Source organism: Sorghum bicolor, chromosome 2, assembly GCF_000003195.3.
Source record: "Sorghum bicolor cultivar BTx623 chromosome 2, Sorghum_bicolor_NCBIv3, whole genome shotgun sequence".
Taxonomy (NCBI): domain Eukaryota; kingdom Viridiplantae; phylum Streptophyta; class Magnoliopsida; order Poales; family Poaceae; genus Sorghum; species Sorghum bicolor.
In genome coordinates, this window is record NC_012871.2 from 60,149,324 (window position 1) to 60,163,178 (window position 13,855).

Consider the following 13,855-nt stretch of genomic DNA (forward strand, 5'->3'; position numbering starts at 1 on the left):
AATTGCATAATTTGCCATCAATTTACGAGACAAATCTTTTAAATCTAATTAGTTTATAAATAAACAATAATAATTATCAAATACAAATACAAATACTACAATAATTTTTTTTCGCCAACAAAACAAGACCTAATGAGAATTTTATCCTAAAAAAATAATAAAAAAACTAGCAGCCCACGCCCAGGCCGGCCCCAGCTTTATCCACTCGCGCCGCGGGTTCGTGCTCGCGAAACGCAGTCGGCGGCAGTGGCACTGGCCAGCGGCGAGAGAAGAGATGATGCTGATAAGGCCGCCGCGGTTTGTCTCCCCCTCGCCCAGGCCAGGGCCGCGCGAGCCCCGCCTCCGCCGGCCTCTCGATGCCTCCAGAATCTTCTCCTCCCCTCGGCCCCCCGGTCGCCGTTCCCGCCCGCGCCCCCAGCTCGCCTCTCCGTCCACCGACCTCCGCCGCCTCACTGCCCGCATCGTCGACCTCACCCGCCGCAGGCAGCTCGCCCAGGTTTGCCTCGCGTGCTCTCCTTCCCCGTCCACTCCCCCGGCGGTCGGATTGTTCTATTTTTTGCTAGTGCCGAGTGCTGACCTGGGTTGTGCGGTGCGGTGCAGATCATGGAGGAGGTGGAAGCAACGCGGCGTCGTGTGCGTGGGGGCGGGTTGCTCAACACCATCGTCATGAACGCGGTTCTAGAGGCCTGTGTGCGCTGCGGCGACGTCGACCGTGCGCTTCGGCTCTTCGAGGAAATGCGCGGGCCCAACGGGTGCGGTGTCGACGGTGTCTCCTACGGCATCCTGCTCAAGGTATGGTATCTGTTAATGCACGCAACCTTGACACTTGCAAAAACTCGTTTGCTCAGTTGTTTGTTCCAACTGGTTGAGTAACGATGGAATTGTGGGGATGAACTGAAGAAACACCATGAGTCCAACAACATGACCTGTCCTGAAAAATGTATAACTGGTTGAGTAACGATGGAATTGTGGGGATGAACTGAAGAAACACTGTGAGTTCGACAACATGACCTAATACATGTGTAACTATAGCAATTAGTGAGTTGGCATTGATGGAAGAGAAATGGCATGCAGGCCTGTTTAGTTCGCACCCTGAAAAGTTTTTAGGGGTAATGTAGCACATGTGTAACTATAGCAATTAGTGTCTAATCATGGACTAATGAGGCTTAAAAGATTCGTCGCAAAATACATACAAGCTGTGCGATTAGTTATTTTTTTATCTATATTTAATGCTCCATGCATGTGTCCAAACATTCTATGGGATGGAGTGAAGTTTTTGGGTGGGAACTAAACAAGGCCTTAATTCTTATACTCGTCTTTGTTTACTAATTGTTTGCTGAGGTTGATATGGCATCGATTTGCTGGACTACCCCTGATTTGTTAGTAAACGATCCATGTAATTTGTACACACTGATACTTAATTCTCCGGCTGTTTTAGCCAAAACCAGTTGTACTATTAGTGGTCTCACCGGTCACCAGTCACCCAAGCAGCAAATTACATTTTGGGGTGGAAAAAATATCCGGGCTTGTAACTTACAAGGGTTTTTGACTGATTACGTGGCCTCCAAACAGACCCTTAAGGGGTGTTGCTTTGGAGTTTGAAGGGCCTGTGGCAGTGCAATCTATCGGGCAGGCCTATGCTGTGACTGGGCCTGGGCTACATTCGGATACATTATACAGTCTCTCTATTATTTTTGTAATAGTTTGCAAATATATGTTATACATATATCATAGCATACCTGAAATGGTACACCAGAAAGGGCTGGTTCCTATAGGTTCCATTCCAAGAGAAAAACCGACTTTTGGAATGACATTGACAAGTATGATCCAGCACCTGCTCATGACGTGTGTATTTGCCAGAGTTTCGTATTTTTGGCACCAGATATTCAGTCGCTACAGTCTGCAAGAGTTAACAATAACACCCATTCTGGATGGCAAGGTGTTTGTGGATTGGTGGTGCAGGATAGAGGGATGAATTAGCAAGGCCATGTGCAAGGGGTTTAACTCCCTCGCCATTCTTGGCACCTGGATGATCTGGAAGAAACGAAATGAATGACACTGTCTTCAACAATGGCTTACCCTGTATACAGGCAGTAGATGAGGAGATACACTTGCGCCTGCCGGCGCTAAGGGCCTGATGTCACATGAGGCCAGTAGAGGCTAGATAATTTGGCAGGGATCACTTTGTATCAAAAAGGGAATGGATATAATCTGAAAAACTAGCTGTATCAAACTCTTTTCTTCTTAGCGCAATGACACACAGTTCTGCGTATTTTCAAGGGAAAAGCATGGTTTTGGAGAAACACGTGTTAATGATGCTTAGTGGCTTGCGCTTGAATAAGATACATAGATGTATGTTGTAGCCTTGATTGAGTTGAGTGTTATACAGCTATTCCTTTTCCTTTCTGAAGAGACAGTTTTGCTAACCAAGAAATAAGCACCCTTCTGAAATCTAGGTACATATCCCACAATACTAAGGAAACTTGTAATGGTAGATTCAGGAATCAGGAGCCCTCCAATGGTTTCTTTCTCAGTTCCCTATGAAAAATCAGAAAAGAGGTCCATTGTATCTTTCTAACCAGAAGCAGTTCGTTCATGATAACATCAGGGCATTTTTACAAGGCCTACTAGATCTACTAGGAGCAGTTACAGTACGTCTGTTTCTTTGACTTAGATTCTAGGCAGTTTTTTGAGCTTGTGTGTGATGATAATTTGAATTCACCAATATTCTATCAGCTAAAGTCTTAAACGACCTTATTTGTCTGAAAAACAACAGTGTTATTACGTTTCATTTTTTTCTTTAATGTAAGGTGGTAATTTTCCAACTCGTACAGAGTTGTCTACTATTTTATGCCCCTATACAACTTTAATCAAATGTACATCTCAGATTGTCTGAATGCTCACCATGTTAATCACCAACTGCCTTCTTATTGTTCTGTTCAGGATTTTGTCCTTTAGAATATGTATTTAAGTGCATATTTGTAATCTGTTTGTTTGCAGGCTATATATGACCGACCCTTTTTTTCCCAAGTACATTCTGCTAATTGCTCCAATTTAGCTTAGGGAAATCTTTATGTTTGAAATATTTATGTATTGTACTGCTTTTCATTGAAGGGCCTGGGTATAGCAAGAAGGATTGATGAAGCATTTGAAATACTGGAATCAATTGAGAAAGATTCTTCCATTGGGAGCCCCAGGCTCTCTCCTCATCTCATTTGTGGTTTTCTAAATGCCCTTATTGAAGCAGGTTGGTACAAGATTGATCATTTAATCTTCCACAGTACTAGAGTTGGTTTACATTCCTTCTGCCAAAGAAATTGACCACTATCTTGAACAGTTTTATTCTTCATTGAACTGCTGATTCACCAAACCCAACTTAGCATCAGAACATCAGTCCAGAATTCAAAATTATCTTGCCTTGTTCACGGGAAAACTCTAATCCTTGGGTTTAATTCTACATGATACATATCCACAGTGATGCCCATTAGTGTGGGTTAGATTCTGCTTAGAGGCTGTTTGGAAGGGTGGTTTTGGACCAAAGGCCATTGTAAATCACGTCTGGAAAATAATATGAGCTAATTTGTAAAAGCATATTTGAATGGCTGGTTAGACTACTAAACTGTTCAGATTGGACCTTTACATCTGGAAAGTTAAAATACTTCTCCCGAGCTCTGACTAAAAGATCGACAATTATCGGGCACATCTGGTTCGTGAACACATCTCCTGGATGATAGCATTGTGGTTGTGAAGTCTGCCGGCACTGGCCATCATCTGTCGCTTGCTCACCCATACCAATACCATCATCTGCCGCCACCGCCACCTTCTAGCGCATTGATTCGACTACCATCTGTAGCAATGCCTCTCTTCCTCTTTATCACGACACACCTCAACTCATGTCGTCGATCAGACAGCTAGTATCAGGATGACTATTGCTGCCGAGCCCTTGACGGCCGAGGCGCTGAACCAACCATGGAGGCAACAACTATCACATCGGCTACAGCGACAAGCCCATCGAATCATCATTGCACACCACACTTAGTTCTTGTGATCTGCATTGCTTGTAGCAGATGGTAAGTTTGTCCCACGGCTTTGGCTTTTCACTGTGATTTGGAGTTCTGCTCCCTTCTCTATCAACGATGATTTTGCAAGGATGGCGTTCCCATCGATAACACTGACAGTGAGCTCTTCCTGCAAGCCCAAATTGATGCTTTGGTCTGAACTTTCTGTGGTCCGTGCATCGATTTGAGTTCTAATCTGAAACTTTGTCCAGTGTTGCTCTCAAAACTGAAGTTTGGTCTGATCTTTTACTATGCTTTGTTTTGAAATTTCAGTGATCGATGAAATGGTTATTATCACTAGCTTACTCTGATTTCTATGGCTAAATAACTTTTCCTTCTTGAGCATGATGTAGAAGGAAGAAAATTCAATGCATCACAGTTGTTTGCAGATTCAAATTACTTGCAAAACTTGGACCAATTGGAATAGTAATTGAACGGCTGCATGTGTGTGCATGTTATCTGCACTTCCGACTCAGCAGATATCTGCATAGCTGGTCCCCCCACCCAAACAGCAAGTTTACCAGTGAAAAGTATTACCTCTGTATCCTTGTGCATAACTAATTGCAGATGGAATGCCGGTGATAAACAATCCTCCCTCCGTCTCAAGATATAAGGCGCGATTTGACTTGGTGCGGTCTTCAAGATCATACTTTAATTGTTAATTTATACTATTATATATAATTTATAACAACAACAAAGTATCATTAGAAAGTATTTGTAAAGGCAAATCTAATATTATCATGATTGTACTATAAATTTTTTATATTAGTAGACTAATTATTGGTCAAAGATAACAAAGTTTGAATTTTGAAATACGTGCATGCCTTATATCCTGAGACGGAGGGAGTACAATGTTTCCAAACAGGGCTTGTAAATGTGTTATGTGCAGATACTAACTGGTATAGTCAAAACTCAAATAAGTATGACAAGATGAGTAATTATCACTTAAAGTATTAACTCTATTTACTTATTTCCTTTTTTAGGGGAATTTACTTATTTCCTAGATATAGTTGTTTTCATCATTCCCAATTTCCCTAGTGTAGCTGGGACTAAGCTTGATAGGAATTGGACAATTATGCCCATTTGTGTATTGCTAGATTTGTTTGTCTTGAACGCGCAGGAGAGCTGCGTATCATTATATTAAGAATAAAAAGGAGTCAAAGTGATTCCAATAGGGTTGGGTTTACACGTAAGGACTCACCAATGAAAGGTGGCCAACAAACTGCCTACACACCCAGGTTATGGCCAAATGCACTGAGGCCTTTGGCCCCTGCCAATGCCATACACCATATTTTGCCGCATCTGTCCTGCACTAAAGCATTGGGACTAGGAGAGGTCCCCTCAAAAACACATCTATTCCAAGGCTTCCAAATCCACCAAACAACCAACACAACTAAAGAATTGGATCCCTTTTGAAGCTGTTTATCCCAATGCTACAGAACTTGGCACCACCAAATAATAAAGTTAGAATCAGTAGGCCCTGGTGTTTTGTGTTGCATGCCAACTAAAGATAAGACTGAGAACCACTCTGTTCTTGAAAACACTGTTTTATAGCGTCACTATTCTACAAATACACTCCGCTCATGTTCCTGCAACTCCATTTACTAATGGAATTGAACTTCAACTTATCCAGGAGATATGAGGCGTGCCAATGCTCTTGTTGCCCGTTTCCGCAAGGTCCTTTATGAGGGTCACTCTGTCTTACTATACAACTTACTGATGAAGGTACACATATTGTTATTTAGTTTTAAGCAAATCACCATTGTAACTACATAGTTTTTTGAACTGAACATACTCCAGGGGTACATTAAGAGCAACTTCCCTCTCGGAGCTTTGACTGTTAAAGACGAGATATTGCGTCAAGGGTTGAAGCCTGATAGATTGACCTACAATACCATCATTTCTGCCTGTGTAAAATCAGCAGAGATTGATAAAGCTATCCGATTTCTTGAAGATATGAAGGTGTCACACAAGTATTGGAAAGGCCAGTTTTAGCCACAAAATTGTTTTGGTATACAAATAGTTGCATTGTGTAACAAAAATGAATCGATTATATTGCAATGCAGGAAGAAGCTAATAAGGAAAGTAACCCTGAACTCCTTCCGGATGCTGTTACCTACACAACATTACTTAAGGTGTGCTGCCTGCTAGTGCCCAGCAGTTAGTGATAACAATTGCTGGCTTCTGGCTACACTCTCCTTTCATTTTACATTATTAAGCAGTGATATTTTGTAGTGCTCTTACACTGCATTGTTAGATAATAGTAGAGGCTACACTCTTCTTTTGTTGATAACTTGACATGATCAGAAAATGACATTTGAGTGGTTGTTACACAACATTCTTTTTTGCTCATGAGAATGCTTCATGATTGTCGAAAAAGAAGATGATATTGCCTTCTTGAAAAATAAAAAATGTGATACAGCCTTAAAATTGAGAAACGTAATTGGATTTCTGAAGGATGCCTTTTAGACCTCTTGAACAAGTAGTTTGATCACTGTTGTGTTTGCTATCATTTTTTGGTTACTTAATTTTACAAGTCAACATTCTGCAGGGTTTAGGAAATAACCGGGACCTTTATTCAGTTTTGAATATTGTTGTGGAGATGAAATCTTCATTAATATCACTCGACAGGACTGCATACACTGCTATGGTAGATGCCTTGCTAGCTTGTGGGTCCATTGATGGTAAGCTCGGTATCTTCTTTCTAGTGGCACAATTTTGACACCAACACTACAATGAATTTCCAAAAAGAAAAAAAAAACTACAATGAATTTGCATGTTGAAAAATAGCATTGGTGTCTGACTAATAACTAACTGGTAACCTAGCATCCACTTTTCATCCTCACATTTGATTTATTTTCCAATTGACACTTCTTTGCAGTGTTTCAGCATTTAGTTTTCCTTTAACGCTGAAAACTGACCTAGCACATTCTTATTTTTACCCTTCTATGTCCCAGTTGCCCAAGCAGCATATCCAATCTAAAGTATCTAAAACTAAAATGTTGAAACTTTTCTTGGTCTGTTGTGTTTGCATAAATATTTATAATTGTTTCACCGATGTGCTGTACATCTTAAATCATCACATGCAGTGTCTAAAACTTACACCAAAATCATTTTCTGAAGTATAGACAACTTGCTGTTCGTATAGTTGATTTCACATTACTATTGTGCACAAGCAAATTACTTGACAATATTTGATGCCTTTGGCTACTAAGGCCTTGTTTAGATGCATCCAAAATTCCAAAAGTTTACAAGATTCCCTATCACATGGAATCTTTAGACTCATGAATGGAGTATTAAAAATAGATTAAAAAAAAACAAATTGCACACTTTACCTGTAAATTACGAGACGAATCTTTTGAACCTAGTTAGTCCATAGTTGGACAAGTTTGTCAAATACAAACGAAAGTGCTACAATACCAGACTTTAAAATTTTTTGCATCTAAACAAGGCCTAAGAGTTCCCAAAAATTTTCAAGATTCCTTGTCACATCGAATCTTTGGACACATGCATGAAGCATTAAATATGGATAAAAAAAACTAATTACATAGTTTGCCTGTAATTTGCGAGACAAATCTTTTGAGCCTGGTTAGTCCATGGTTGGACAATAATTGCTAAATACAAACGAAAGTGCTACGGTAGCCTAACTCAAAAAATTTCGCCAACTAAATAAGGCCTAAATGGTAGTATTTGCAATTGCTTGGATTAGGATCAGACCTGGTTTTCAGACCCAGGTGTTAAATGTTATGGTCTATTAAGCTCCTCCATGGTGGAGCTTCATGCAGGTGAAATGTTTTCCAGATTTGTAAGTACTTGTTTCCTTGCTTGCATAGTAAATGAGAATATCAAAATTAGCACTATTTTGCTTAGCCTGGCCTCTCTTTTGTGTACCCAAGCTCTGCCTCTGTGTCTATTCTAATGTTTTGACAACTTATCACTACCTTAAGTTCATGTGCTTTGATTTCTCTCTAGCAATTCAGCATTATCCATAATTCTTAATCTAGTTGGTCCTAGGATGATAATGTTATCTCGAGTACACCTGAACTTAGTTCCTTTATTACATTTGTTCAAAGTATCCAACTATCATTCAACATATACTTCATTGTAATATATGTGCCCCTACAAATATTTGCGACACTGTGTAAAAGAAAGAAAGAAAAATGGATACAATAACTATGCATATACTAACATAAGTATGTGTATAAATTTGAGAATTTTAAAATTTTCAGTTTGTACGAATATACAGAACTACTCCCTCCGGTCCAGTTTATAAGGCATTTCACATAGGTCATGAGTCAAACTTTATAATCTCTAACCAATAATTTGGCTAACAACTTTTAACTATTATAATACAAACTTGATGATGCTAGATTTGTAATCAAATACACTATCCAGTAATCATAAATTTGTAATCATAAAAACATAAAAGAAATGAGTGGTCAAAGTGTAATTTAGAAGACTGCCTTGTCGGAAGATAAACTGGACCGGAGGGAGTGAAACAGACTAACTTATGTGTACTTCCATCTTAGTGTCCAACCTCTTTGTCCTTGTTGAAGTGAACATAAATGTGTATGAGGCAACCAAAATTACCTTGAGAAAGTCTTTTAGATCATGGATTGTGAGAGTGAAAGCTGTTCTACAGAGAAAAAACCTCTTGTTTATGATATGTGTACTAAGTTTCTGTACTGATATACTTTGGACCTTTTTGGTGGTTATTATCATAGGGGCCCTTTGTGTTTTTGGTGATATAATAAAGCATGCTGGCAAGAACAAAGATTTGAGACCTAAACCTCATCTCTATCTTTCGATCATGAGAGCTTTTGCTACCAGAGGTGATGTTGATATGGTCATGAGATTGAACAAGCGCATGTGGCCGGATTCAGTTGGAGCAATTAGCCGTGCTGCCAAAGAAGAGGCACATGAGCTATTAATGGAAGCTGCTATAAATAATAATCAGGTAGAAATGAAGCCTAGGATGAAATTAGCTGTCTGGAAATGTGATTTGAATTTGTTACATATATGCAACACCTTGGTTCCTTGGGTTTTAGTTTTACTAAATTTGACTAGGATAAGCAAAACTGCAAGTCCTTCAGAATCAAGATGCATATTAGGTGTGTTGTGTGCTTGCTGTTGAAACACCTGCTAGAGATGCATGGAAATGTCTTTTATTTATGTATTATATTTACTGTTGTAGGGAGAGTTCTTTTGCAATGAGGGAAATTATTACTAAGCACTTCCGACAAAGTGTATTTTCAAGTGGTATCAATCAGTAAATTATTCAGTGTCTAGCTTGTATGAAGAAATGAGAATGTATAAATTACTTTGTTAAAGTGTTTTTGCTAGGTCCAAGAGGTCTCATTGTGCCTCTAAAGTTTATGTTTTCCCGTTTGTCGGATGGCAATAGATGGATGCGATTCAATCAACAGTTCTACGATTTCTGAATTTATGATCTTATGAAGCTTAGTATGACATGAGGTAAAAATCTAGGGGGTCTAAGGGTTGTTGAAAGGACATGTTTGTTCCCGTGTTCAGTTAAACTGCCTTATATGTCGTCACATTTAACCATATTACCATATTCAAGGTAGCACGCCATGTTCATGATTATGCTTATCTATCTAGATAATTGTACCCCTGAATGTTAACTCTGCTCAGTCTTAACATTTTTAATTTTTTAATGGATCTTGTCCCTTGTACTTACAGTTCCCAGATTAATGTTTCAGATAGATTTGGCTAGAGGCCTTCTAAGACAAATAGTGAACGAGAAGGAATGTTTCTCTTGGACAAGTAGAGTAGGACTGGTATGTTTCTTCTCCTAGGATTTTATTTCTTAAAATAGTAATTACTATATATGCTTCATTCATAGAGCAGAACTAGAGCCTCTTTCATTTGTCATTTTGTTAACACTGTAGATTCTCTCACATGTTTTGCCACCTTAATTTATCTCTATTCCTCTACCACTCCTTTATCAGTCGCTTCAGCTAACAATGATGCTTGAATGAAATAGCTATGAAGCATTTCTTTAGTGTTACCATATGCAATGCTAGTTTTGTGACATGAACTTATATGCGATTAATGTCATTCCAGTCTTGGCCATGGTTCAGTTTGAATTCAAGCATGACTTTGCTTGTTGCAAAAGTTACTTCCCACAATTAGTGAATGGCTAGATGTTCTCTTTTGATGTTTCCTCTTCCTTTAACTTTTGTACTTAAGTTGTTTGTACTATTAATATTTAACCAGTAGGGGCACAAGCCTTCCTATTTGTTCCAAAAATGCTATTGGCATGCACATTGTTGCTGGAAGTAGTTTTGTAAACAAACATACGAAAGCCAATTGAGCTTCTGTGCTTTATGTCTCTAGCTGTTCTATTTGCTAATTTGCTAATTATTTGACCATATTAACCAAAGTAAGAGGCAGCTATCCCTGCTTTAGTATTGGTTTGACCGCTTCAAAAATTAGAATGTTCAGTCTGGCCACTATCGTGATTGCTTCCCACTTTAAATTTCTAAATACCTTATTTTGCCAAGTTGTTGATTGGCCAGCACTTCCTAGCATCTTTATGCATTGAAGATTCATAACATCACTCAGGCGAACTTTATAACTCCAAGATAGCTTAGTACTTCATACTGGTCATGAATATCAAGGCACCAGCCATAGCAATACATCAATTATGGTTTTGACTTAACCAGTCCTGCCTGAAAATTCTTCTAATTACTTCATATTTAGGGCTTGTTTGGCTACACTCCAAAACACCCCAATCCATATGGGTGGGAAAGATTGAGGTGGGAAATGAACTAATTTTCCTCCCAAACAAGCCCTTATGTGGTGTGGAACATCATGTCCTAGCTTATTATGTGGGCAAGACTGAATTTCCAGCTTATAGCCATTTAAATGAAACTATTCTGTGAAAGCTGTGAACCGTACTTGTCTTGTTACTTTTGTTTTCTTTCTTATGCAATGCCAGCCTGGCTTTTGAAATACATGAGAGACATGTAGTAGTTGCCAATAGTTACTGTGGCAGTTCTCATGCATTGAAATGTATGGAATACCTGATTAAAATTGTATTGTTGCATGTAATTGTGTATCTGAATTCAATAAATTGGAAACTTAGCTCGGTAGACCAATGCCAGAATAGGAGCATATGACATATGTAAATTAATTATTTATCTACCACCACTTTTACAAATTTAAATGTATAGAAATGAAAGGAATAATGTTTTAAGTTAGTTTCTTTGCTGTTGTTAAAGGTCGCAGTTAAAGTTGAAAGCTTATCTGGATTCACCAACTCTCTTCTAACGCCCCACATATTTCCACAGGTGGTACATTCTTATCTTGTATCCCTTTCTCTACTTTACTCTGTTTGTTTGAATCTGAAGTTCTGTCCATTGAAATTGTAGATTATCTTGAATGATCCAGTTGAGAAGTATATGGTTCCATTTCAAGAATCTCGACCATTACCTGCAGACTTAATCTTGCGGAAGGCTGTGATGCGATTCTTGAAAGATCGTGCAGTTCCTCTTGTCGATGATTGGGGAGGTTGTGTTGGCATTGTTCATCGTGATGATTGTACCAAGGTACGCTGTGCTGTCTCCTTCAATCCGCGTCAGCAACACATGGTTGATCCTTGTACGCAAAGCTAATGAAACGGTTGGCACTGGTTTCAGCAGCAGCGATAGATTCCTTTTTTGCCACGTCGATTTCTTAATGATTTTGGCCAAGCTACCTATGGCCTTGTTTAGTTCGCAAAAAGAAAACTTTTTAGGTATGTAGCATATTTGTAACTATAGCAATTATTGTCCAAACATGGACTAATTAGGCTTAAAAGCTTTGTCTCGCAAAATACATGCAAACAGTATAATTAGTCATTTTTTAATCTATATTTAATGCTCTATGCATGAGTCCAAGCATTTGGCGAAAAGTATTTGGGTGGAAACTAAACAAGGCCTATGTCTATAAAGAAAAAAAACAAGACTAAATCCTTTTATCAAGTATCCTTTAACTAAAAACATGATGGTTCATGGAACTATGGTTAATTAGAGTGATATATTTACATTTTCCTCTACAATAAAAGAGTAGAAATGCACATCATGCCAGTAATTGAGTTTCTTGTGATTCTGGACTTCATTTTTTCCTTTTTTTCAGCTGGATGCACCTCTTCTATCGATGTCTAGAGGGCCACCTTTGTGCGTGCCTACTTCAACCACCGTGGAGCACGTCATTGACCTCCTCCTCAGAGAGAAGTCCGAGATGGTGATTGTGGTGAAGAGTGGTAACATGTACGAAGGAAGCTACACATCCAGCTCAAGACCCTTGGGCGTTTTCTCCCTCGCCATACTATGGAGCTTCACTGGCGACTACGACTCGTCGGAATCAGATATCCCCGACGCAGGCACATCCTGGGCAACAAGACCCAAACAAGACGCCTGAGGCCTGCAACCGCGGTTGGTTCCGCAGCTAAGCTAGTTTGGTGTGTCTTTTACTCGTCAGCTTATAGCAACTCCACATCGTGATGCCGAGCAAACTAGTCATGTAATGGTCCTCCTCCAGTTGGACAAGGAGAGCGAAAAGGTTTTGTCAAAGGAAGCCGCTAGGCTGATACTGACCTGCTGTGGCTGCGTGCTGTGTATGATGTTTTCTGATGCAGAGAGCAAAAAGTGACAGGGCACCGGAGATTCCCGCCCAGCATTTCGGTTGAGGCGCCAGCGCCACCGCGCAGGGATGGTCCTGACCGGTTTGGTGGCATGTGGCATCCCTGCTCTCTCGGTCTCGATCTCACCAGGCTGCAGAGGGGAGTGCCTTTGCATCTGCCGTTCCGATCAGTCTTTATTTGGTGCTGGGCTCCTCGCGGCCGGGACCCAAAAAGGTTAGAGATAGTTGGTCATTTGGTCTGTGCTAAAAGATGTTCCAGTGTTCACTGATCAGTGGTAGTGTGTGCAGTGAAGTGTATTGCTGCCGCCTGCTGCTGCGAATGGGATCCAGAATCCTGCTGTCGTGCACAGTTGCTTTATGTTCTGTGACCTTTTACGTATGGACGGTGGATAGGTGTCGACTGTTGATGAACGGCCTCGAGCACTCCGATGGGGGCCGCTTGGTCACCTCATGCAATAGGGCCATCTGCGGATCTGTGTCCTGGCCCTGGGGAGGTGCATATGCAGCTTCCCATTTGGGAGACGGTAGGTTCCCTGGAGATCGCACCTGTTATCTCACAGGTTTCTGGGTGGGTAGCTAAGGGCGTGTTTGCGCACCTGGCTCTAGCCGACCAGGGTGGCCCAGCTCACCCAGGCTTTGCCAAGCTAGCCCCTACTGATGCAACTACTCTTGTTTGCGCACCATGTGCCAACTGAGCCTGGCTCGAGTGAGATGGTGTTTGTTTTGCTTGTACCAGTGGATATGCCTACCGTGTGGCCAGCAAATGGTAGCCTTACCACCCACCATTCTCCTCTCTATCCTCATAGTCATTTCATCGAACACTCATGGGGTCTGCCTAATGCGACGGTGGTGGAGGTCCATGGCAGCCATGACACACTCGGCTCTGTGAACACGGCCACCGCTCCAGCCAAGTCGTCATGCCGGCGAGTTCCATCACGTCCTTGCGCTGTTTCCACTGGACCCGCGTCCCCATGGTCGTGCAGAACGGGCTTGTGTTCAAAGCCGACGAGTCCCTGCCCGGTGCCCCGTGCCCTGCGGCGGCGCGCACCGGCGGCCACGTGCGCCATGCGTGCCTGCGCGAGCAGCGGCGGCGCGCCCCGGCGGCCACACGCGCCCGGCGGTGGCGTCCTCCTGGTGCCCGCGCGAGCAGA

At 41.1% G+C, this 13,855-nt stretch overlaps 1 protein-coding gene across 2 annotated transcripts; it reads left to right on the plus strand.

Annotated features, from left to right (window-relative positions):
* LOC8060291 (pentatricopeptide repeat-containing protein At5g10690) lies at nucleotides 206-13,053 on the plus strand. 2 transcript variants are annotated; one of them, XM_021453760.1, is made up of 12 exons: nucleotides 206-496; nucleotides 601-792; nucleotides 3,115-3,247; nucleotides 5,692-5,783; nucleotides 5,835-6,020; nucleotides 6,125-6,193; nucleotides 6,610-6,742; nucleotides 8,783-9,015; nucleotides 9,779-9,856; nucleotides 11,303-11,371; nucleotides 11,453-11,629; nucleotides 12,198-13,053. In XM_021453760.1, exons 1-12 carry the CDS (start codon nucleotides 275-277, stop codon nucleotides 12,480-12,482), a joined length of 1,869 nt encoding a protein of 622 aa, XP_021309435.1. In that variant the 5' UTR covers nucleotides 206-274; the 3' UTR covers nucleotides 12,483-13,053. The 2 variants fall into 2 exon arrangements, with proteins under 2 accessions (XP_021309435.1, XP_002460248.1); XM_002460203.2 differs by having other exon boundaries at nucleotides 207-496; nucleotides 5,859-6,020; nucleotides 12,198-13,036.

Excerpts from the sequence above, each read along its gene's own strand:
- LOC8060291 (XM_021453760.1), top strand. The coding sequence starts at position 275 with ATGATGCTGATAAGGCCGCCGCGGTTTGTCTCCCCCTCGCCCAGGCCA. Across the intron at positions 497-600 it reads GCCGCAGGCAGCTCGCCCAG|ATCATGGAGGAGGTGGAAGC; the intron begins GTTTGCCTCGCG and ends GGTGCGGTGCAG. Across the intron at positions 793-3,114 it reads CCTACGGCATCCTGCTCAAG|GGCCTGGGTATAGCAAGAAG; the intron begins GTATGGTATCTG and ends TTTTCATTGAAG.